This window comes from Abramis brama (genome assembly GCF_963993115.1).
Source record: "Abramis brama genome assembly, chromosome: 18".
Taxonomy (NCBI): Eukaryota; Metazoa; Chordata; class Actinopteri; order Cypriniformes; family Leuciscidae; genus Abramis; species Abramis brama.
Genome location: NC_139980.1, coordinates 20,046,793 through 20,070,411, shown reverse-complemented (window position 1 = coordinate 20,070,411; position 23,619 = coordinate 20,046,793). Strand labels below are relative to the sequence as shown.

Below are 23,619 nucleotides of genomic sequence, written 5' to 3'. Positions count from 1 at the left end.
CCTCTCCCGTGGCCTCATGGGGTAGTGAAGTGTCCATCGAATGCGCACTTTAGAAGTAGTAGGTCATCCGGGGACATTTCGCCTACTGTTTTTCGAATTACCATGTATTCGAACATACTAACATACTGTTTTTCGCATACTATAGGCCTATAGTAGGGAAGTGTTCGCTTTTGGATGCAGCGTGTATCTTAACTACTTTAACTTATGAGTAGTTTGTACTCATCACTCGTCACTTTTGTGTCAACCTCATCACATAAACTCCAGCAATGTAGCCACACTGTTTTAGTATTAGTTAGAACTTTTTTTCTTACCGAATGAAATTGTTGCATGATTTTTAAAGGAATTTTACTGTAATTGATATAACCTTCCTTACATTGTTATTTTATAAAACGGATAGTTCCTGTTTTTCTTGCTGATTGGTGATTTTTTTGCATTTGTGCAAATATTTAATATAATATGATATTAAGTGTTGTGCCACAAATTTTTTGAAACGCATATAATCTGAATGTTTACAGAAGCCTTCGATCAGGAACAACGGTTGAAATAAAATGGCAGACTGGTTGAATTACATCAATGAGTTTGTGTTTTGTGTGACAGATTTCAATTCTTTAGACATACATGAGGATGATGTTGACATTTATACTCATTTGCATTTTCAGAGAAAGGGCATTATGAGAATAACTTGAGTTGTTAATGGCTTATCTTCAGCATGAAGCCCATTTAAGCGGTGCACTTTCCCCAGGCCTCCAAGTGTGCGTTGCTCTGCCACTGGCTCCATGCAAAATGTAATTAATGACAGAAATTCACCAATCCAGTATGTTAATTTTTCTGAAAGGTTTTACAAGCACTGTGACATTTTTAAAAAAAAATATTAACTTGGTGTGTTCCTGGTTTCAACACACGCACACACAAAAAAATATAATTTCCAGAATACTATTAGTATTTTGGCTATTTACTGCCCCTGATGCATTTACACATTGTTCGTTATCATTTACACTAAACAAAAACATTCAAAACATTGGCATCAGCAAGATTTTTTTTTAACGTTTTTGAAAAGTCCCAATGCTGCATTTATTTGACAAAAAATACAGTGATATGTTTAAAATAACCTTTTTATATTAATATATTTTAAAATGTAATTTATTCCTGTGTAGTGTAACACGATCCTTCGGCAATCATTCTAATGCTGATTTGGTGGTCAATAAACATTTCTTATTATTATCAAAGTTGAAAATAGTTGTACTGCTAAATATTTTTGAGGAAACCGTGATGATTTTTTTTCAACATTCTTTGATGGAATAGAAATGTCAAAATAGCTGCATTTGATCAATTTAATGCATCCTTGCTGATTCAAAGTAAAAAAAAAAAAGGTACTCCAAAAGTTTGAATGGTTGTGTACGTATTTAAATTTTTTATATTTCATGATCATTTATTTGCAGTATTTCCCATTCTTGTGCAATTTTCCAGAGTTGAAATTCTAGACACTAAATAAAATACTAAATCTAAAAAATGCGTGTTAAGAATAAACGGTGCAAGCATAAGTTTTGAGTTATAATTTTTAGAAAATACTGAATGGTTATTAATGTTATATTGTTATAATATTAGGTTATTTGTGTTAGTTGCAAACTATGTAGTAATTAGTAGTAGTAGTAGTAGTAGTAGTAGTGGTTATGTAGTAGTTATAATTATTGGAATTATGAATTTGTGTTCTTAATATTTGTATTATGTATTAACCATTTTATAAAGCAAGAAAGCACTCTGGGCTGTACTGTTTTGTGCACATTATGCCAACAAAGTCATTTAGCTGTGATTATTTTTTTTTATTATTATTTTTTTTTTACACAGTATAGCATGACCTTGTTCTTGATTGCTGATTTAATGATGGACTTGATTTTAGTGCATCAATGTAGAATAAATTAGAGAAGAAAGTGGTTTATAACCATACAAAATAGTAGACTTGTCATTGATGCCGTAAACTGCACCTTGATTAAGAATGACCTGGAAACAATGTTCCACTATGGCCTACTGGTGCACAAACTCCTTCTGCTCTAAACTAGAGCAACTCTAATTTGGCAATATAGTTGTCTAGTCAGAGAAAATTGTGTGTGTGCCTGTGTGTGTGTGACAGCACAGCACTCTGGCATGACTGCTGACGCTCAAAATGTTCATTTATAGTGGCCTCCCAGGCTTTCTCAAATTGGTCACATTTTCTGTAAGTGCTGCTTCAATTGGCCTGAATTTGGCAGTGGCATGAGAAGATTAGCTTGGATGGCTCTCAGTCTTTCTGGCAAAGATGAGACACTTGAGAGAAAACCTGACCCCCCCCCCCCCATATCAGTCAATGGCACGTTGCCCTGAATCTCTCCATTTACTGAACTGCTCAACCTTATGATTGCTATTTGTATTCCAGTCTGCTCAGGCATAATAGTCATATAAATGTGTGACAGACTACCATACGTTGGAAATGACTATTGCTGTTCTTCATGGTAAAGTGTTGACACCCTTCTCAACAGGTGTCACCAATGGACCCTATGGCCATGAAGCGTTCACAGATGTACGGGATGGGCAACAGTCCCTACTCTCAGCCGGGCGGATCTTATCCAGGACAGCCATACGGATCACCCACTCCTCACCGATACCCAATGGGAATGCAGGGGCGTGGCCAAGTTGGCATGGGAGGGATGCAGTACCCTCAGCAACAGGTAGAATTAATGATTTTCAGCGTTGCAGAAGAAATGTTAAGTCCCTTTTAGATGCAACTGTCACATGCAGCTTTGACTTCCACTTGAAAAGCTTTGCAGATACCATCATGGAAAGGCTATTTTACATGGTTGATAGAACCACCCTCGTAATGTCATGTGCTTGGTGCTTCAGTCCGTAGAGCTCCGTGCATTAGGAAATGTTGAAACGAATTATGTGAAAAGGGTCTTTGTTGGTATTTTTAAATGCACAATAAATCACTTATAACCAGGCCTGTGGAGAATTCTACTGAATGTGCCACAGATTTAACAATTTAAAAACATCTACACTTATAGTGTGTCCCCCGACATTAAGACTTGTCATGTGCTTGTCCTTCGGACAAGTAAATCAGTCATTCACTTGTCCAAGTAAAAAAGTTGCTTGTCTGGAAAAAATACTTGTTTTTTTGGTGTAAATATAATTTATTCTGAAACCATATTCTTATCAGTATTCTATCAGCTTTGACATATTTGAATCTGCATATGTGTGATATTTACCCTGTGAGCATTTTTATCTAATCTTATTATTTTTCTTTAATTTTAATTCTTAAATTGGATCCAATCAATTTCAAACACTTACAAATTACAACTGCATTAAATAATATTTTAAATATTTTTTGAAAATACAAATAAGAAATTTGGCTAGTACGTGGCGGCAAGTGACCGTCTTAATGAGCGAGTCATTAAGTCATTCAAACGATTTGTTTAAACAGCTGATTTGTTCAAGAATGAGGCAGTTGTTTATGAATGGGTCATTGAATCTTTGAATCAACCAATTCATTCAAAACACTGAATCGTTCAGTAATGAAAGACAGCTGAGTGTTGCTGTGAGATGTGCAATGGTTCTGCTGTAATCTTTTATTGGAACAATTTTCACTGCTGAATAGTACAAAAACATTCAATATTACATCTAAATTGTAAGTGACTTAATATTAACTACTTGTTAATTGAACTGTCGTATGAAATCAGTGTCACATTTTCAATCGTGATGGTATTCAGGAAGACACTCTTGGTCGTGTGATGTTGCTTAACTGTATCATATGTTGTAAATGTTATAAATTCTCTTTCACTTGCCCCTTCAAAAAAATCCCCTTGTCCCGGACAAGCAGACAAGCGTTAACGACGAGCCTTGGACCCAAATAAATGGCTTGACAGGCACAGTTTTAGTCCTGTGTTGAAAGATTTTCAATGGAAACAGGAAGCTGTGGGATGACATTTTGAAGGGCCTTGTCTAGAGATGCACCGGTCGACCGGCCATCGATCGGAACCGGCTGGGTTTTGCTCCAAACACACGATCATCTGTCTACTCTCAGAGAGTGAATGTGCATTTCCATTCAGTCCGTCTGCTATTTGCTTTGTGCAGGTATTGTTTATGTAGCATAATTTCACAAAGCTGAAGTCTGACCATTCTGTTTTTGCTTTAAATCTCAAAATTAATAAATCTAATTGAAATCAAAAACAACTGCTCATGCTACATATGTAGCATCTTTGTTTGGATTGTGATTAAAATGCAGTGATTGCCTCTAATTTCAAATGTATTCTGTTTTTTTTTTTTTTTTTTTTTTTTTTTTTTTTTAAGGCCAGCCGGTTTCTGGAAGTAAAGATTCAGTTAATTTTTAAGGGGAATTGATTTTTTAATGATACCGGAACACATTTTTTTGAGTTAGGACAACTTTGAATTAAATTGTTTAACCAGCAAACAATATTGGTTAGAGGAATTTAATCATTTGTAACTAACACAAATTAAGTTGATAACAAATCAAATTAAGTTGATAAGTTGATAAAAAATTAAGCTGCTCCAACTACTTGAGTTGTTGACCTGGAACCAATTAATATTATCTGTTTCACTTAAAATCCACAGCTTAAAATTTGTATTTCATTTTAAAAATCGCTTTTTCAACAAAATAGTATTAAACTCTGTGCCTTTTGCGGCAGTTGCTATGTGACCACAAAAAAAAAAAAAAAAAAAAATTAAAAAGCTAAATGTTTGTAAAAAAAGTCACTTGTCACTGTTCATGGTCAAAAATGACCGCAATAGGAAATGAATGGTAATAATATCATGGGGTCTTTAAATATAATTTGTATGCTGTCTCATATCCCAGGCAGCTCCTTTTAACACATCAACATTATAACCTTTTAATCAACATACTTTCCTCACAATCGGCACAAAAGATGAAAAAAAAAGTGCTTGGGCCTAGAAGTGTTTCTTGTCTGATGGCAATACTTCATTTTTTACCATACCAGAATGTTTTTACCCTCCCCAAGCTGGCTGCCACATGAGGTTTGCCACTGTTCTTCTACGATATCTACTTTCAATGCATAGCTACCTTCAACTACCAGAATTAGCAACACTGACTCATAGTTAAAAAAGATATAGCAACGGTGCTCTTCATGCTGTTGAGTCCACAGGAAACTGAAGTGTCCCACAGGCCGACGGTCTGAATAGTGACGGCCCGAGGGGAAACGCAGAGTGTGGTGCAGAAGGAACGACTCTGTTGTGCCTGTCAGCGTGGAGCCACAGCACTCCCAGTGTAGCAGAGATGTTGACAGTCTAATGCGCCGCGTGTCTGTCAGAAGAGCTTGGCAGGCAGTCTGGCTGGGCTGGGCCGTCCTATTCTGGGTACAGACTGCCCTACTAAATTTAGACTGGAAAGCTGGACTGTGTTAAGTTCAGCACCATTGCCTCTGAAATGACGGGAATTAAACCAGTAGTATTGTAACCAAACATGTTTAATTCTCTACCACATTACTGTGAATGCTGTCTTTAAAGTATTACTCCAACCTAATCTTTTCGTTTGTTTAACTTTTGCCAAAATGTGAAGGCTTAAGCAAGTAACACACTTCACGTAAACGCAGATGTGAATGCTTGGCAAGCCACTGAAACTGTAACGCCATGGCAAAATATTGTTGAAGGCTTGAGATTGTAATCTGAATCTGAATACAAGATTTAATTTGTATTTATTTAAATCTGACATTTCTAGCTTTTTAACCTAAACCACTATCGCTAGCATGGCTTTGTTAGCATTATACTAGCCTGTTAACTAGCCAATGTTATTGACTGCTTGTCTATAGCAATGTAGCAATTCCAGGCCTAGTTATAGCAGTTACGCATACAATAGTTTTTTACTCAGTATTATTTGAAGAAAGAAAGTGATCAATTTGTACTATTATTCAGGTAGCTAGTTATTAACATGTTGACAGATTATTAACTACGGCACTAGCTTAGCAACTGCCATCGAGATGAATGGTGATGCTAACAGATAGACTTCTCCAGCTATTGTATACCTCCTTGTTTTGACACAAATTGGGAAAACAGCGACGCGTGAAATCGAGTGTTTGGGTTCACGTACTTGAGCGTCTTTTTGGACCTTAGAAACACAAACTGCTATTTCAGCTCTCAGCCACTTTCTTTTCATTACCTCCAGATCCATTACACTGATCTTTGGTCAGCTATACTGACACAAGATCAGCAGGACAGCAGTCGTGAGCAGTTTCCTCCTGTGATTGCCCCTGGGTACGGACGTGACCTTTTTAGAACGAAAGATCAGAATCAGCAATCTCCTCCTGGCACGGAGGAATGTAGGAGAGGCACTAATCAAGGAAGACATCACCGAACGCGGCCAGCAAATAATGAGATCATTACAGGAGAGAGTTTTGGGGTAATCTCTAACCCGAGGGGTGCGCCATGCATTTGTGCAGCTGTTAGTTGTCGGCGTTCTCGACCGAAAGGGATCCTGTAATGACTTTTATATACCAGGAGACCCAAGATGACCAGAGGATGGTGTGAGTGTGTGTGTGTGTGTGTTTTTTTTACAACCATACCTGAAATTGGATGTTCATCTGGTCTGATACCAGGGGAATCCTGCTGTGTTATTTATATTGATCTTCTGTACAAAAAAATAGAAGAAGACAAAGATTAAAACTCAGAGGAAAAGCACCATTGTAAGGCAGAGGAAAATGGAGACAATGTCAAATATACTTATGAAGAACTGTGTATCAAACTCGTCGCCTTTCAGGTGAAATTTGTTGTTCTAACATTGAGATTGAAAATCATTTAATTGATTTTGTTTTTTATTCTGACATTTTTGTTATACATAACCATTTTAGGCTGAAATGTTAGACTTGTCATTTTATAAAAATGTGATTAAGTTGTTTAAATCATGTTTCCATAAACATTGGTGTGGTTTCTAAGGCTTTAAAACCATTTTCAATACATCATACTATAAAACAGTTGTGCTATTTTGAATTCACAAAGGCATATTTGCCCAGCGGGTTTGACATGCGGTTTATTTACATGCGTGTAGGTTACTTGCGTGCGTCTCAGAGCGGCTTATTACAATACATAATGTAAATGATGATTGTTTAGAGTATGTATATTATGTATTTTAACAGTTTTGCTGAAACCATATGTTTACTTGCTTTTGATACTTTATTTGAACCAAGAATTTTTGCCTCAATGTTATTATATATGTATTTTATGTCATTTGAAAGGCTTAGGTCTTTGCTTAGGTCTATTTTTATTACCACAAAAAATCGGATTACTCGATTATTCATCAAAATAATTGACCGATTAGTTACTCGATTATTCATCAGAATAATCTGCCGATTATTCATCAAAATAATTGACCGATTAGTTACTCGATTATTCATCAAAATAATCTGCCGATTATTCATCAAAATAATCAACCAATTTCTTGATTATTCATCAAAATAATCGTTAGTGACTGCTCTTTTGTCCAGTCAGACATTGCAGAGCATGATGTTGACGTTAGGTGTGTTTAATGAGCGTGTGTGAGCTCAGGTGGATGAGGAGCAGGTGCGTGGCAGGGGCCGCTGGTCCTGACAGGCGTTTTGAGGGTTCTGTAAGAGGACAGGTCCTATCACAACACAATCAGCAGAAGCCATCTCCCCCTGAGGCACTGCCTCTGACCATCTGACCGACACTCACCTGCCCTGCTGTCCACGTTTCTGACAAGCACCGTGCATGGCAGAGAAACGGATTAAATGTGCTCTTTGTGTTTGGACACAATCTCTTAGTGGGATTTTGGAGCAATTCCGCACGGTCCTGTTAAATCCTGCTGTTTTATTTCAGTGATGGAAAGACTGGAAATGCATGGCTGTTATCCTTTGACATTTCCCTCAAATGACACAGACGGGTACAAATCCTAAAGAAAAGCTGTCTCAATTTTGTACGTGCAGTTGTTAAAATGGGGATATATATATATTTAATATATATATATAGTTCATTTTTGATGTTATCATTATCGGCCCGATAAGAAAATGTGACTGATATATCAAAGCCGATAAATAATGGATTAATTCCTTCAGCTGAGACACTTCAGATGCGCACTGACGAAATTGCTTGAAATATGATTGGAATCATTAAATAAAGGAAAATACAGTGCAACATGTGCAGTGCAAGTCTGTCATATAGGCTACATAAAATTATGAGAACATTATAATTGTGTGCTTGGGTCATTGGTTTTAATTGTGAGTCTTTTTTTTGTAATCAGGCTCTCAAAAATTATATAAATTATATAAATATATCAGTTATCGGCTTTCAAATCGGCTTTCAAAGATTTATCGGTTATTATCGGTATCGGCCAAAATGTTCAAATCGGTGCATCCCTAGAATATAATAATGTATAATATTATATAGGGGTTTTTTTGTGGCTTTTTTCCGCTTTATTGCACACTGAAAGTGACGAGAGAGAAGGAAGCAACGGGAGAAGAGAAAGGGGAACAGGATTAGGAAAGGATCTCAATCCGGGTCTCAAACTCGGGTCACCCGAGGCATTGCTGTCCACAAGGCTATGGCTTCAACTTACTTTCTAATGTAAAATGAGACCAAAAAAAACTTGATTGAGAAAATTATTTTTGCAGTCTAGATTAGGGTTTGTCCTTGCTTGACTTCCGTTTCCTCATTAAAGAAGCTCAGAGAACACGGCTCTCAACACAATTCCCATCCGAGCCTCGTGAGTGTATGCGCACGTACCGTCGCTGACATACTTTTGCATGTATTAGAGAGATGAGCGGGAAAAACACATCATCATGGTTCGTGGATTTGTTTTCTGTTTGGTATGAATGACAAATGAGAATTACAGCGGATGAAGGGAGCGGGTAACATGGGGGCTCAGATGGGAGGACAGCGTGCCAATAGCAGCTGTTGCCTTGAAAAACTCTTACATAAGAGCGTCACAATAACAGCTTGTCGTGAATCAAAGGAGGGAGAACAGTTGTGCATTACTAAAGCACTAACACACCCACGGGGACCCTCGGTGATCAGATGTCTCCCATCATCCCTCACTGCAGCAGAATACGGTTGTCGGTCCTGTTTGGGGTGTTGTGTTCATCCACAGTTCGGTTTTAAAAGAGATTGACCGCATTCAATAACCAAAGTGACTCACAACTAGATCCACGACTATCGATTATTTTGATAATCGATTAATCTTTCAATTATTTATTTGATTAGTCGATTAATCGGAGGAAAATCCAAAAATGCAAATATCATTTAATTCATTTTAATCCATTATTTAACCCATCATACACGTTAAACTATCAACTGTAAAATTTGTTTATTATTTTCATTATCGATTATCATTTATTATTATTTATTATTATTATTTTAATATTTTATTATTTTAATCTTTTATTATTATTATTATTATTAGTATTATTATTTATGTTACAGGACTCGCAACTGAATTTTGAGAGCATGTTTGGTTTATATAGGGTGTATCAACAGCAATGCTGTGGACAATAGTTGTCTGTTGCCTGATGTGAGCACTTAGTGGGATATTATTTGCTGTCAGTCACTAATGCTATATCTGTCAACCTCTCTCAGGCTGAAAAATGACAGAAAATAGCAGCATAGTGTGGTCGGAGAGCAAAACATAACACCTGTTAAGTGTTTTGGTGGAAAAATCACAATTGGTAGAGATCCAGAGAGTTTTTGACTGAATATCTGAGAGCAAAAAAAAAAGAAAAAAGCAGGACTTAAAATAAATAAATAATTTTTTTTTATTAAAAATTAAAATTCAAAATAAATAAATTAAATCCTTAGACACAATTCAATTAAATTTTGAAATATGAATTTTGTTGTGATTATAATTAAATGTAATAAAATAAGAAATATAGTGCAATAATTATATTATTGTAAAATAACAAATTTTGTATTTCATAATAATAATAATAATACTAATGAAAAACTGTAAAATTATTCTGATAGGACCAGATTTACTAAACAGGGCAAATTACTGTGAGAGCGCAATTCCAAAAAAGCCCAACCACAAAAATGTCAACAACCTTTTTTCCCTTGACTAAGATTTTTCATTTTTGGTTCCTCTGGCGAACTTAGAATTTAGAAAATGAGCGATATATTGACCAAGAGCTTTTTTTTAAGCTATATTGTCCAGACCTTCTGTTCATGCAGGTGTAATGCGATCCTCTCCTGTTCTGCATGTAGTACAGGGCAATTTGAGCGTGTTCTCCACACCTGTTAATAAATATGTCTGTTAATCCAAAACACAGCCTGTTCCAGCACTGTGAGAATCATTTACTCCTGACTCGAGACGTCACGCCCCAGACGCAGAAATTTCAGAACGGATTAGCATTGTAAAGTAGTCGGTTAATGTTCCGGGGCGGATCACCATTTAAAATGCTTCAGAGATGAATAATAATCGTCCTCCCTGCCGTGACATGCCCTGTGAAGCGTTTGAGAAGCGTTTGAGATGGTTGGTCTGTGAACGAGTGCTGACTCTCATGTTTGTGTCCAGATGCCTGCTCAGTACGGGCCACAGGGGATGGGCGGCTACTGTCAGCAGGGGCAGCCCCCGTACTTCAGTCCTCCACAACAGCAGTCCGCGGCCCCCTCGCAACCCCCCTACATGCAGCAGCGCCCTCCAACACAACAGGTACGCATTTACACTACTACATGGCTACCAAAGGGTCTTTGTTCTCACCTTGTTTTATTTTGATTTTTGCTACATATATATATTTTTTAAACGGAGTGCCTATTTACACTAAGTGCAGATAACCCGCCTTGTTGGCAGAGGCTATTTACACTAACTCCAAAATTACGGAAGACGCTATACAATAGCTATAAGACGCGTGGCAGAAAGCTTTGATGCAAATCTGCCTTTTGCCGAACTCACTCTACTCCCTTTTCCCATCACATATCAGATCGGAAAGGCATTTATTTTCAATAAAAATGAAGAAAATATGCGAAAAGTCTAATGTTTGTTTAACGATAAAGCGCCCTATTTTAATGATCTTAGCGCATGGTCTAAAGTTCACTTAGGGCGTGTCCGAATCCACTTTTGCTAGTTTAACAACGGGAAAAATGGTTGGCGCTCCCGGCGCATGGTATAAAAGGGCTGTCCCTATTCTCTTAATGAGTAATGGGTGTGTTTTGGGATTTACGTGCGTTAAACCAATCAGGGTCTCATCTCCCATTCCCTTTAAATGCCAGTTGCGCTCGCGCCATGGCAGATTCGCTATTTACATGACGGAATTTGATAGTGGAAAGACCGAACGCGTCTCCAGAGCGCAAACGGATCTGCTCATGCGCGAGGTAAAAGTGTGCAAGCAGACCACCTACGGGACAAGCCGGATTCCACCATATCTTTATGTACACAATAATAATCTTTTACATTGTAATCATTTTATTTTTAATATTTGGCATGTTTGTGTGCTGCTGCACACTGTGTGTTTAATAAGCAGAGTGTATGCGCGTTGTGGACCCGCCTATAGGCGCACATTACTAACAAAAAATATTGACTTTAGACCAGGTTTCAGTTGGTCAATGGCGCAGTCTATTTCTGTTGCCTCAAAATAGCAACTCGCCAACAATGTGCCAGAACACACCTCGTTTTCAGACCAGCCCGCCCATGGGCGCACAAACTAGCAAAAAACACTTGCGTCGCACTTGGCGCTGCTGATTTGCGCCGGTTGTAAGATAGGGCCCAAAGTGTTTATTGGTTTGGTGAACGGAGGACTTTATTGTCCCAATAAGGCTGCATCCATTTAATAATTGTGATAAATATAATAATTTACACTCTTTCATTTATTATTGTTATTATTGCATACCGTTTAATGTACAACAACACTGAGGCGCAAATAGTGTTTGCCACTATTTATAAGTATAAATATCATCTTACTACTATTTACACGGAAAGAAAATACTGCTGTTTTTACATAGTGTAAATAGAATCCATCGCTATTTTCATTTAGTGCAAATAGCCGCTGCCTTTTCGAAATGAAGTCAAAAGTACTTTGGTACTAAGTCAGCACTGAAATGTTAAAAATGTGACGATGCCAGCATTTCTGTAGTACAGAGTACCGGGTACCCTGCTTTCAAATGCTCCTGTGTGTATCTGTGTAAGCCCTTTGTAAAGAGCATCAAAGATTTCTATTAACAATGTGTTTTTTAAAGCGTGTATCATTGTAGCCAATCACAGACATTTCTGTTGAATGCAATGGCCAATCAGATGTGTTTAAGTTAGTCAGAATCCGCTCAACACAGAGTTTTCTTTCACCACGTGCTTTGGAGTTGTGCACACTCGTGAATCCTTCATTATTTCCAACAAAGTGTAAATATGATGTAAATAAGAGATTCATTGTGCAGTCACACAGCTTTTTTGATAAGAGCGGGAGAGATCTGCTACTTATTCCATGTAATGTGCATGTGTTTCTTTGTCCGTTATTTTCTTACAAATATTTCACTTGTTATAAATCATTTTTACTTATAAACATTTAAATGCTACATGCTGTTTAAATGTATTATTTACTATAATTATTATCATCATAAATGATAAACTCATTTAATTTAATTGATATTTTTATTTTCAAATAGTTAAATAATATTAAGTAAAATAGTTCCAACAGTTTTTGCTATGGTACCAAAATTAGTACCAAGAACCGTGAAATTTTACAGGTATTGGTACAGACTACTGGAATTTTGGTACCGTGGCAACCCTACATTTTACTCTAAGTCATGTTTTTGTTTATGTTGTTGCAAAACACCTTCATAAAAAAACTCTCCAACCAAATAAGATATCAACTTTTGAGTTGTGTGTTCCTAACCAATATTCCTGATATACGTCGAACCTTTGATATCATTGGTAGAATCTCCTGAAGGTCATATTTTACGACAAAAAAAAGGAAAAAAAAATTATAAAGAAAAAGAAGCCTATGTTTTAGGACCAGTTTTTTATTTTATTTTATTTTTTATTGGGGCATTATTTTCATGACAGTTAAGTATGCAAATAAACAATGCAATTGCTTTTTCACATTATAATGAGAATGAGATTTTTCTGGATTATAGTAATGAGAATTTCAATGCAGTTTATATTTTTCCCAAATCACAATACAACAATTAGCTCCACCCCCTTTACACACACACACTTCTCTCCTCATTCTCTCTCTCTCTCTCTCTCACTCTCTCTCTCTCTCTCTCTCTCTCTCTCTCTCTCTCTCTCTCTCTCTCTCTCTCTCTCTCTCTCTCTCTCTCTCTCTCTCTCTCTCTCTCTCTCTCTCACTCACACACACACACACACACACACAGTTGAGTATCTAGAGAAACACACAGCTTGTTCTTAATGGGCTGCAGCACACACACACACTCAAATAGTTTGGAGAAAGCGGTAAAAGAAACTGGCCTTGAGTGGATGTCTCACGGGTGTGTGTGTAATATCAGTGAGGACAGCACTGCCATGCGCCTCATATTGCTATCACACTCTGTTTATTCCCTGGACCTTAAAGGCATTATTTTCATTTTCTCTTATATGACACTGAGGCTGATTGAGAAAAACGGTTTCATTTTCTTCCTCTGTGCCGTTGCTTCCAGTGTCTCTGACAGGAGAGATTGTGGGGAGGAGGAAAACTGCAGCAAGTGGGAGATACAGTGGCCTCCAAATGTCTGAGAAAGTTTTAGGATTTTCATTTTAAACAAAGAAAAGTTACTTAAAATGAGGGTGAAATGTATTTGTGACACTGATCATGTGAACTCCTTTGGTCAAAAGGATGTTCATGCAGCTCGAGTGCTGCTGTCATTGAAGCAAGAAGGGGACAACTTTTCGCTCAGATTGTTATGCTAAAAGAAATCATTTGTAAATTATTTTTTTATTTTTTTTTAATTAGAAAAGAATGAAAGACATTTTCCCTTTGGTCTCAGATTTTTAGAGCCGCTGTATTTTCAGGTCTTTTTCTTCAGGCAGAACTTTGAACTTCAAATTGTTAAGAACTTGGCTGTGTCTCAATTTGCATACTAATATTAGGCACTACGCTGTTATTCACTGGTGATGGGAAAGTACATTCTTTTAAAGCTGCAGTCACATTTACCATTGCTTATCAAAATTTCACAGCCGAAAGAAAGCGGAACTGGGCTTGACAAAATACGATGAATGAAATACGGGAGTAGTGACGATATAATGTATAATAAACATCCCAAGCTATTGCCAGCTAGCAAACAAACCAACCGTACTGCTGAATCAAGAGGCTTGCTATTGGTCGGCACGGAACTAAATGCAAACAAAATTTGAATAGGAAAACATCTTTGCCACTGGAAGTGCATCAGGTGAATTTTTCCATCTAAATGTGATAACTGTGATAACTTACAGATGTCAGATACAGTGTGTAGTCAGATGTCAGTATGTCTATATTAGGATAACTGCAATGTCACAAAATTCCGTACCCAAGACCCATCTAAATTTATTTGCTATAAATTCAGTATAACTTGACTTAGGTTTATACATTTAAAAAGAGTGGGAGCACAATAGAACTGTTACGATCTTTGGGGTGTTACAAGGACATAGAGAAAAAAACGTAAATGATTGAAAAAGTAAGGCTGCGTTATGCAACTGTACACTCGTAGGCATTTGGGGCCAATTGTACCAGCTGTGTGTAAGTTACAACTTAGCCTAGTTTTGACGTAAAGGGGCACTAACTTACACACTATTAAATATTTTTGCGTTGCACAATTAAACTTAGTTGAAACTTATATAAACTATATATTTACGGAAGTCTCAAATGCATACTTAAAGTTTGCATACATTTTTCAGCGTAACACTTTGTGACACTAATTCTTATCTCACATACTACTTAGGATGTAGTTTAGGATATTTCGATATGTATCGATACTGAAATATCTGAAATGGTTCCAATACTCATTTCTGCTGTATCGATACACTGATACCAGCTGCACGTTATCACTCTCTCTTGACAGCGAATTGACACACACACCCACCTCCTCTCACTCACGCGTCTCATTCGCTCCAGTTGAATAGTGCTTGTATTGCGCATAATTTTAGTCATTCCCGCAGGATTCACGCTCACACAAACAGCTTGCGGGTCCAAAATTGACTTTTTTCCCCGATGCTTATTGCCAAAATTGTCAAAATGCCCGTCTTGCAGAGTATTCAGGTGAATACAGTCAGTTTTGGAACGTAAATAGTTGAGAGAAAAACGCATGTTTAACAGTATATTGGATCTGTGCATAAGCTCTTAAAGTGACAGTAGCCTAATAAACCTGCTGCTGTCGGTCATGTTAATCAAAGAACAAAAAACCTAGAGAAAATCACTCGAGTCTCTTGACTGAACAACTTTTGTAACTTTAATTGTAAGCATTAATCTGTATTTAATATTTACAATGAAAAATCCAGTGTTATTTTACATTTGACTACTTTCATTTCTGTACTATTTCTTTCCTGAATACCCACCTGAAAAACTTTAAGCCATGTTTATTTAATTTGTGTCTTTATTCTATTGTATTTATTTGTGCTATCGTTTGCGATTTCTTTATTTCCTCTTATTTTAATACTGACTGTTTACTTGTCTTTTTTTGTAAATGTAGTTCAATGATTCAAATAAAGCCTCCCTGTGCTGTGTGTAAGAAATGACCCAAATTATCAAAAAATTGAGATAATAACAAACTTATCTGTATCAGTTTTCCCCCCATGGTATCGAAAATGGTATTGAATATCAATATTTTTCAAGGTATCGTATCGAATTTGAAAATTCCAGTATCGTGACAACACTAATAAAATGTAGTACGTGAATTAGGACACGGCGTGATATTCTGAAAATGATGGTTCATCATCAGTGCCTGAAGACTGTTTAATGTTAGCTTGGGAACAAGCTTTCCTCATCATCCCTGGAGTCCCCATCCTTGGTCTGGTTAAAATCAACCGCTAAATCAAAGCTCTGGCTTTCATTAGAGCTTCTCAGAGTGGTCTCTTCATGACCCCTAACCTGACGTTCTCCTCTGTTTGGCGTATATCGTCAATTAGCACCATGTGCTGGCCATGAAAGGTACATCTAGCTGACCCAGTCTCAGAGCATCTGCTGACCATACTATTAATAAAAAGTCACGTTGATTTCAGGATGAGTGTGTGTTTTAAAGACAACATGAAAACAGCCTTCACAATTACTGGTAGACCAGTTTAAGATTTGATTGCCTCAATATTGGCTTACTATGATGGTTAATTTTGTTGTTCCCTGCCTGTATGGACTTGGTGACAATCAGCAGAAAAACAATTTCGAAAGTAAATACTGTCAATTTAGGTTTCATGGCATCTTTTAAAGAGACATTATGTCCCTCACGCGCCGACTAAACATCAAAACTGTGCAGGCATGATGCAATTTCAGACAAGCCATTACAATAGGGCATTAATCACACTGAAGGGATGTTTTTCATTTTATCTGTAGCTCAAAGAACGATCCGTTAATCATTCTGCTGAAACCGTAGAGGCACAAGGGACTCAAAAAACCATAAAGAGATGGATTTGATTTTTTCATGGACATGTTGAGTTTTACGAGTCTCAGATGCATTTGTCTTCTTACAGCGACGTTTTCATCTAGACACACCCTGTGTAAACACGTCTTGTTCAGCACGGCCCCTCGGTTGAGAGAAAACAGGAAGAAATAAAGAAATAAAATTGAGCTCTGACTCGAATCAGAACGTATTGACCTAAAAACTCTTTCCTCAGGCAATTGGAGCTACTCCATTGATATTTTTGTTTTTTGTTTTTTTATATATATATTTTTTTTAATCCCATCAAACATCCATAAAAATCAATAGGGGTGGTTGAAAAAAATCTTCAATTAGCCACAAAAACTACATATAGAAAACATTATTAAACATTGTTTACTCATTATTTTTATTATTATTATTAAAATGGTATTTTATTAAGCAAATACATCCTTCTATATAATATAGACCATAATATGTTAAATGAGGATAGTCAGCATGATATGAATTTTCACCGTCTATTTTGTTAGCAAATGGTATAGATCTTACTGTGAACAATTCATTCATGCATTTTTGTTTGTTTGTTTCTTTTTAAATATACATTTGTGATGTTTAATCAGAATTCCACAGCTCGAGTTTCCAGTGGAAATAACAGATCTTCGGTGACATATGCCGGACTTCTCCAATTATTTTGTTCCGGTTAAACCCTGCCCCTCCACAATTGTACAGAATGCAGTCTGGTCACGTGTTTTTGATTTGTGATTGAAGAGGGAAAATTTCATAACATTTTGGACCCTTGTTTACACCTGTATTTAGCACTGTCGCATTTCAAATGGATGAAAGTTAAACGTACAGTATGGAATTTTTCGCCACTAGGGGTCGCTAACCTCTTTACAATAACAAAGGCGTAGTTTGATGACGCAACACATGCTAAGAATTATGGATGTTGTCGTCAACGTCAAGCCGGCCGATCTAATAATGTTTATGGATGACTGAAAACATCAATGTTTTTATCATGACTGTGATATGAAGCAGTTCGGGGTTGCTAAGAGACAGCTATCAGCTCCAAACGCGACGCGAGTCCCGCGGATATAAAAGGAATATGGACATTTCATTCTACCGAACTACACGCAGAATTACTACTCACAGGTCAGTTTATTAGACAAATTAAACTTGTGAGGTAACGCAGCGCTGTTTCACTTGGTCTAACATTACACTAGCACACTAAACTGCATTTGAATGTGTTTAAATGTATGTGTTAGTTTGTCTGTATGAGACTAGCAGTAAGCTAGATCAACATTAGAATAACATACAGATCATATTCTAACATTTTATCATTGTTGAACTATATAACATTGATTAGTTTTATGTAAATGTGCTCACCTGTTTAATAAGTACATGTAGCAGCGGTCGAAGTCTCGGACGTGGAGCTCTTGTTTATATACTGTCTATGGGAGCTCTCGGCATCTCGAAAACACCGCGCTGATATTGATTCTCCTTTTAGTTCTCCTTTTTTATCCAAAGTCTGCTTGCCATGGTCCGTAATGTTTGAACGAAACAACAACAGCGTGCAGATAGACATTGCGAACTCCACAGTTGTCTGCGTCTGTCGCTTTGGTTAATCAGAGGGCTCTGCTCATAGCTCTGGTTACCATGGCAGTACGAGCGGAAACCATAGGCGGAAACCAGGGACAACGCGGATATGACGCCATTGACTGCGACAAAACGGAAATAAAGAAACGTGCCGTGTCTAAAAATTAAATTAAAATTTCTCCTGGTTTGAAAGTTGTTGGAAACAGTCGGGATAATGTAAGTACACAACTAAAAAAAATATATAACGTAGATATAGTGATTTTTGCTAATTTTAAAGCAAAAAAGTTACATATTGTGCCTTTAAGTGTAATTTTTAAACTGAAATTGAAAGTCCCCCTGTAGTCAATAATTGTATCGCTTAAAACTCATCTTTGATCACCAAAATGACATATTTAATTTTTTTTTCCTTTCAGGCCTCAAAATAACTTGAATGCAACTCTACACTCTTGCCTCATTTAGTATATGCGGTTCACTCACACCAGCTCAGAGATCCGCTCGTTGACGATCACACGTTGATCTGATTGGTTACAAGGTAGTTCGTGACGTCAGAAACATCAGCGATTTCAAACCGCGTTTTTGAGACTTGTCTTTGGTTCACTGCAGTTTTTAAAGGGGTCATATAATGTAATTTTTGTACAAGCTAATATGATTCTTTAGGGTCTAAATTAAAAGTTTGTAATATACTTTAATTAAAAATTCTCATTAGTATTGTAAGAAAACACTCATTTTACCTGGTCAAAAACAGCTCTGTTTTCAGCACGCCGTTTGAGTGCATATGTCTTTAAATGATAATGAGCTTTGCTCACCCTGCCCCTCTGTTCTGTGCGTACACGTTTGTAACACAATAACACAATAACCATAACGCGTTGTTTATTATAAACATGGGATTATGAATTATATTGAGAACGTCGTACATAGAAAACATGCCGTAATGTACCCGAGTGTAAAAATAGCCGCATTCATCGTGAAGCGTGCAGCAAGCGATTTGCAAAGATTAATATAAAGATTAATATAAAGGTTAATAAAACGTTACACTCACTTCTTCTTCTGGAGGTGCAGCAGGAACACGAATAGTTGGTACAGATCCTTTTTTCAGGAGCAGCTTCTTAGCAAAACCAGCTTTATACTGACCCTCGTTTATAAAGCAGCCTGGTGAAATGATTCGCGCAAACATGAAAGCATTGATGTTGTGGGGAATATTCCCTTCGAAAACAAACTCAGCCACTGCGTCTTCAGCGGTTCGGATTTAGGGACATCAACATGACTGCTGTGTTCCTTATTACACCCAAGAACACCACAATCGCTTAGACGCCATTCTACTCAGTGCTCCAGCTATCAGCAATGTTGATATGAGCAATGCCGTTGGCACGGGCTATGATTGACAGCTCGCTCACAAGGGCGCGAGGGTGGGTCTGTGTTGAAACGCTGCTGTCAATCAACCATTGTGGGAGGGGCGTCGATTTTGTGACGTCACAAAATCGAACAGCTTGATTCAGGAGAGGGGGAAACATATAATTAAGAAGATTAAAAAAAAAACACTGAGTGGATTTTTATCATTTTATGATGGTTGTGTACAGGCACTGCCAACACACATTTCAGTACAATCAACTTGTAAAAGTGCATGTACCATTATATGACCCCTTTGGAGAAAAAACACGTAGTACCACATAGACACATAAACAACATTAAAAGCCTGATTTTCACCACAGGGGAACTTTAACATATATTAATATTTAACTTTAATAAATAAAGGAGTGCATTTAACGGACACATTCATTTTTGCGGTGGTATTGAAATCATTATATCATGTGTAGTAAAATTCCCCAGTATTTGTATTGACAACCCTACACAGCATGGTGGAAGTGAATTTTGAGTATTTGAGAGGAAAAGCGTGTCACTCGGGAGGTATCACATTGTTCTGCTGTGAATATTGGAGGTCTCTCTGTCCGTTATCGCAGTGGAGCAGCTGTTACGGCTCTGAATCAGCACATGCCTGAGCGCTGATGTAATGGCCCAACTGTAAACAGCCGTCTGTGTGTGTGGCCTGGCCATGACCCAGAGTCAATACACACACACACACACACACACACACACACATACAGCTCCGTCTGGCTCGGGAATGCCCCCCTTCTTTTTTCCTTTTTTTTTGCCCAGTGTTTTTTCCCACAGTTGAATGAAGTGAGCGGAAGGGAGTTCTGGGTGATGTTTGTATACATGAGTGAATTGCAGGCAGGGCAACCTCAGTTGCCACACTTTCAAAATTCTTTCTGGTTTTCCTTTTCTGAAGTGTATTTGCTTTGAAAAGTCAAGTATCCATTTAGAGAAAAGATGCTGTAATTAATTTTCTTTTGGCTTGAGACCCACAGTTTTATTGGTATATTGCTGCAAAAAAAGGATGGTCTGAACCTGTATGATTATTTTTTTTTTTCTTCTGTGGAACACAAAATGAGATTTAAATTTTTTCTTTTTATGTTGTTGTGACATTTGTGAATTCTGCAGTTGAAATTGACTAACACATGCCATATTCAAAATGGCACCCTAAACACTTGTGGTCTTCCTAAGAGTCCGCAATTTCATGATGTAATGAGTCTGCTGCGAATCTCACATCATTAAGCACTTACATAATGAATCTCTTATTTACATCGTTTTTTACACTTAGTTGGTTATAACTAAGTGATTTGTAAGTGTGGAGAACACTCTGAACACACTCTGATTCTGTCTACCTAAAACATGTCTGTGATAGGCTACAGTGCTCAATGCTGCAAAAAGCACGTTGTAAATAGAAACCTTTGACGCTCTTCACAGATCTCTCACACAAATACGCATGGAAGTGTTTGAAAGTAACTGCCTATCAGCGGGTACCGGATTGACCCGATAGTGTGAAGATTTGATGTGAAAGTAATCCAATATAAAAATATATATTAAAAAAATGTGTAATTAATTAGTAATTTTTTGTAATCGATTGACATTATAACAAATATTAATATATATGGATTTGTGAAAATATACATTACCGATTTAGTTTTAATAAAATGTATACTTTTATTTGGCAAGTATGTATTAAATTGATCAAAAGTGACGCTTTACATTTGTAATATTTTTTTTTAAACATTCTATTTATCAAAGAAACCTGAAAAAAAAATGTAGCATGGTTTCCACAATATATTTATAATATACACTATACTTTGAAATGATGATTCTTAAACACCAAATCAGCAATTAGAATTTCTAATGGATCATGTGACACTGAAGACTGGAGTAATGGCTGCTGACAATGTTAAAATTTCCTTTGATTTCCTTTGAATTTCCTGTGGTTCAAATTTTCACAAAATAACTTTTGTAGATAACAAACGGCAACAAATACCAACAAACAAGTCGGCCGTTGAAAATAACTGTCATGTTGAAAGTGCCCCAACAGACACTGACAAACGCTGATTGAACATGTTCAGTTGGGTGAAAACAAACCCCGACCAACACCAACAGGGTAACACACTGATCTGACAAAACCCAACAAACGTGTCTGTGCGGTGTGAATTGGCCTTAAGAGGCTTCATTCAAAAACGTTTAAAAAAAAAACGTACTTACCCCACAGATTAGAATAATTATTTAACAATTAAAACATAATGCAAATGTAAATATTATTATAAATGTATAAAGATTGTGCCATATTTCTTGCAGTTCGGTAGAATCACGCCTCGCAGAACTATTATCCAGTTCTTTTATCTGGACATTCAGCCAAACATAAATAGGCCAGCAAATAGTTTTTGGGTGAACTATTCCTTAAATGTATTTTTTTTGATCCCCTTATGCAGATTGCATAATTTATGGTTGATATCAGTGCACAGTCTGCTTTTTAGCCGTCAGACATGCCTCAGCATTTCTGCCTGAACAGCCGTTCTGCTCGTGTGAATCAGAGTCTGTGGATGAAGCACAATTATGGGATGGCGTCATCATCACGCTGTCTTCAACTGTCTAATTACCTTATTCCATGTGAATAAAGGCCTCTTAGTGTATAGAACCACAACACAGGCTTTCTGGGCTGTTTGAGCCCTTCAATGGCTGCATGTTTCTTCTTTATCAGTCTTTCCCTCTTTCTCTGTTTCTATGTTTTTCTCCATAGGACACTCTGCAGGAGGGATATGGCAACAGGGTCCAGTCTGGGAAACCAAACCACGATGACATGGGCCTTACACAGCAGGACCGCCCGTCCAGCCTGCCGGTGAGACATTACAGTCCAAAATGAGTCAGAGATTTTAGAGACTGTCTGCCCTAGGTGTTGGATAATGCCTTACTTTTCTAGAAATGCTGTTATGAGTTCCCTATAGATGATGCTCAAGGGAATATAGTAGTTTAAGAGATATCTTCTGGCCTTCTCAAAGCTTCTCAAAGTTTTTTTCCAGTGCTCTGGTTGTTTATCGGAATTGGAAACACTTTTCCAGAACCCTCTCTTGCTGTTTCTCTTGCACTGTTTCACTCAAATGGTCTGCGCCACTTATTCTCAACTGGTGGGTCTTGACCAAAAATTGGTTGCAGGTCTTTTCTGATGGAGTCCTGGACAGTGGGGGAAAAATGCTAAATGCAAATGATATAATGAAACTTACCATATAAAAAATAACTTGGCTTATCATATTTTAAAAGGGGAGAGAAAACGCTTTCAGTTTTGTTGTTGATGGCCACATCTCTAACCAAATTCACTGGATTATAAATAGGCATTACCAGATGGTTATTAAATTTTTTTAAAAAGGTTTTTGTTGATTTACATTTTTATACAGTTTTCTTTAGATTCATAAGTTGTATATTTGACTTTATTTTGTAAAAACCTTTTACCTCCTATTAAAGAAATAGTTCACCCAAAAAGATAGTTAATTATTCACCCTCATGTCAGTCTAAACCTGAATGACTTTCTTTTTTCTTTGGAACATTAAATAAAGAGCTGTTAAAGTCATCATGGAATCAAAATTGACACTATTTACTTCGTTAGCGCACATTACTAGTCAAGTCAAGTCACCTTTTATTTATATAGCGCTTTTTACAATACAGATTGTTTCAAATCAGCTTTACAGTGATAACAGAAAAATAATCCAACTATAAAATAGTGCAAAAATAGCGTCATAGTCCAGCTTAAGTGGGTTAATTTTTGTTGTAAAAAAGTTGTTAATTTAGTTAATTTATCTATATAGCTGCTCTGGAGAAAACAGTGATGTCATCGTCCAGCTCAGTTCAGTTGTCATATATTGGTGTCAATGCAGCAGATCAATAATATTGTCGAATATTAAGTGTCCCCAGCTAAGCAAGCCAAAAGCCAAAGGCGACTGATCTTGTGGTGAACAATTAACCCGTGCAAGTTAATACACAGAAAAAAAAAGTTTGCTGTGTGGTGATCTTTAATCAAAATCAGAAAATTTGCTTCCGCTCTGGAATGACGTTCCTTCTCTGATGACGTCAGTTTGACGACTTGGTTTGAATATCCTTAACCGCTTCCCTCCATCAGTCAGTCTGCTATATAGACTGTAAAAAAAAAAGATGGACGACACCCCTTCA

General features: G+C 37.0%; 1 protein-coding gene across 5 annotated transcripts in view; it reads left to right on the top strand.

The window, feature by feature from the left end:
• Positions 1–23,619, top strand: part of arid1b (AT-rich interactive domain 1B) — an 89,254-nt gene that overhangs the window by 4,454 nt on the left and 61,181 nt on the right. For all 5 annotated transcript variants that reach the window (XM_084091088.1, XM_084091089.1, XM_084091091.1 and 2 more), the window contains exons 2-4: positions 2,514–2,702; positions 10,514–10,651; positions 22,199–22,297. In XM_084091088.1, coding sequence (XP_083947214.1) covers positions 2,514–2,702; positions 10,514–10,651; positions 22,199–22,297 — 426 coding nt within the window. The remainder of the gene's footprint in view (positions 1–2,513; positions 2,703–10,513; positions 10,652–22,198; positions 22,298–23,619) is intronic.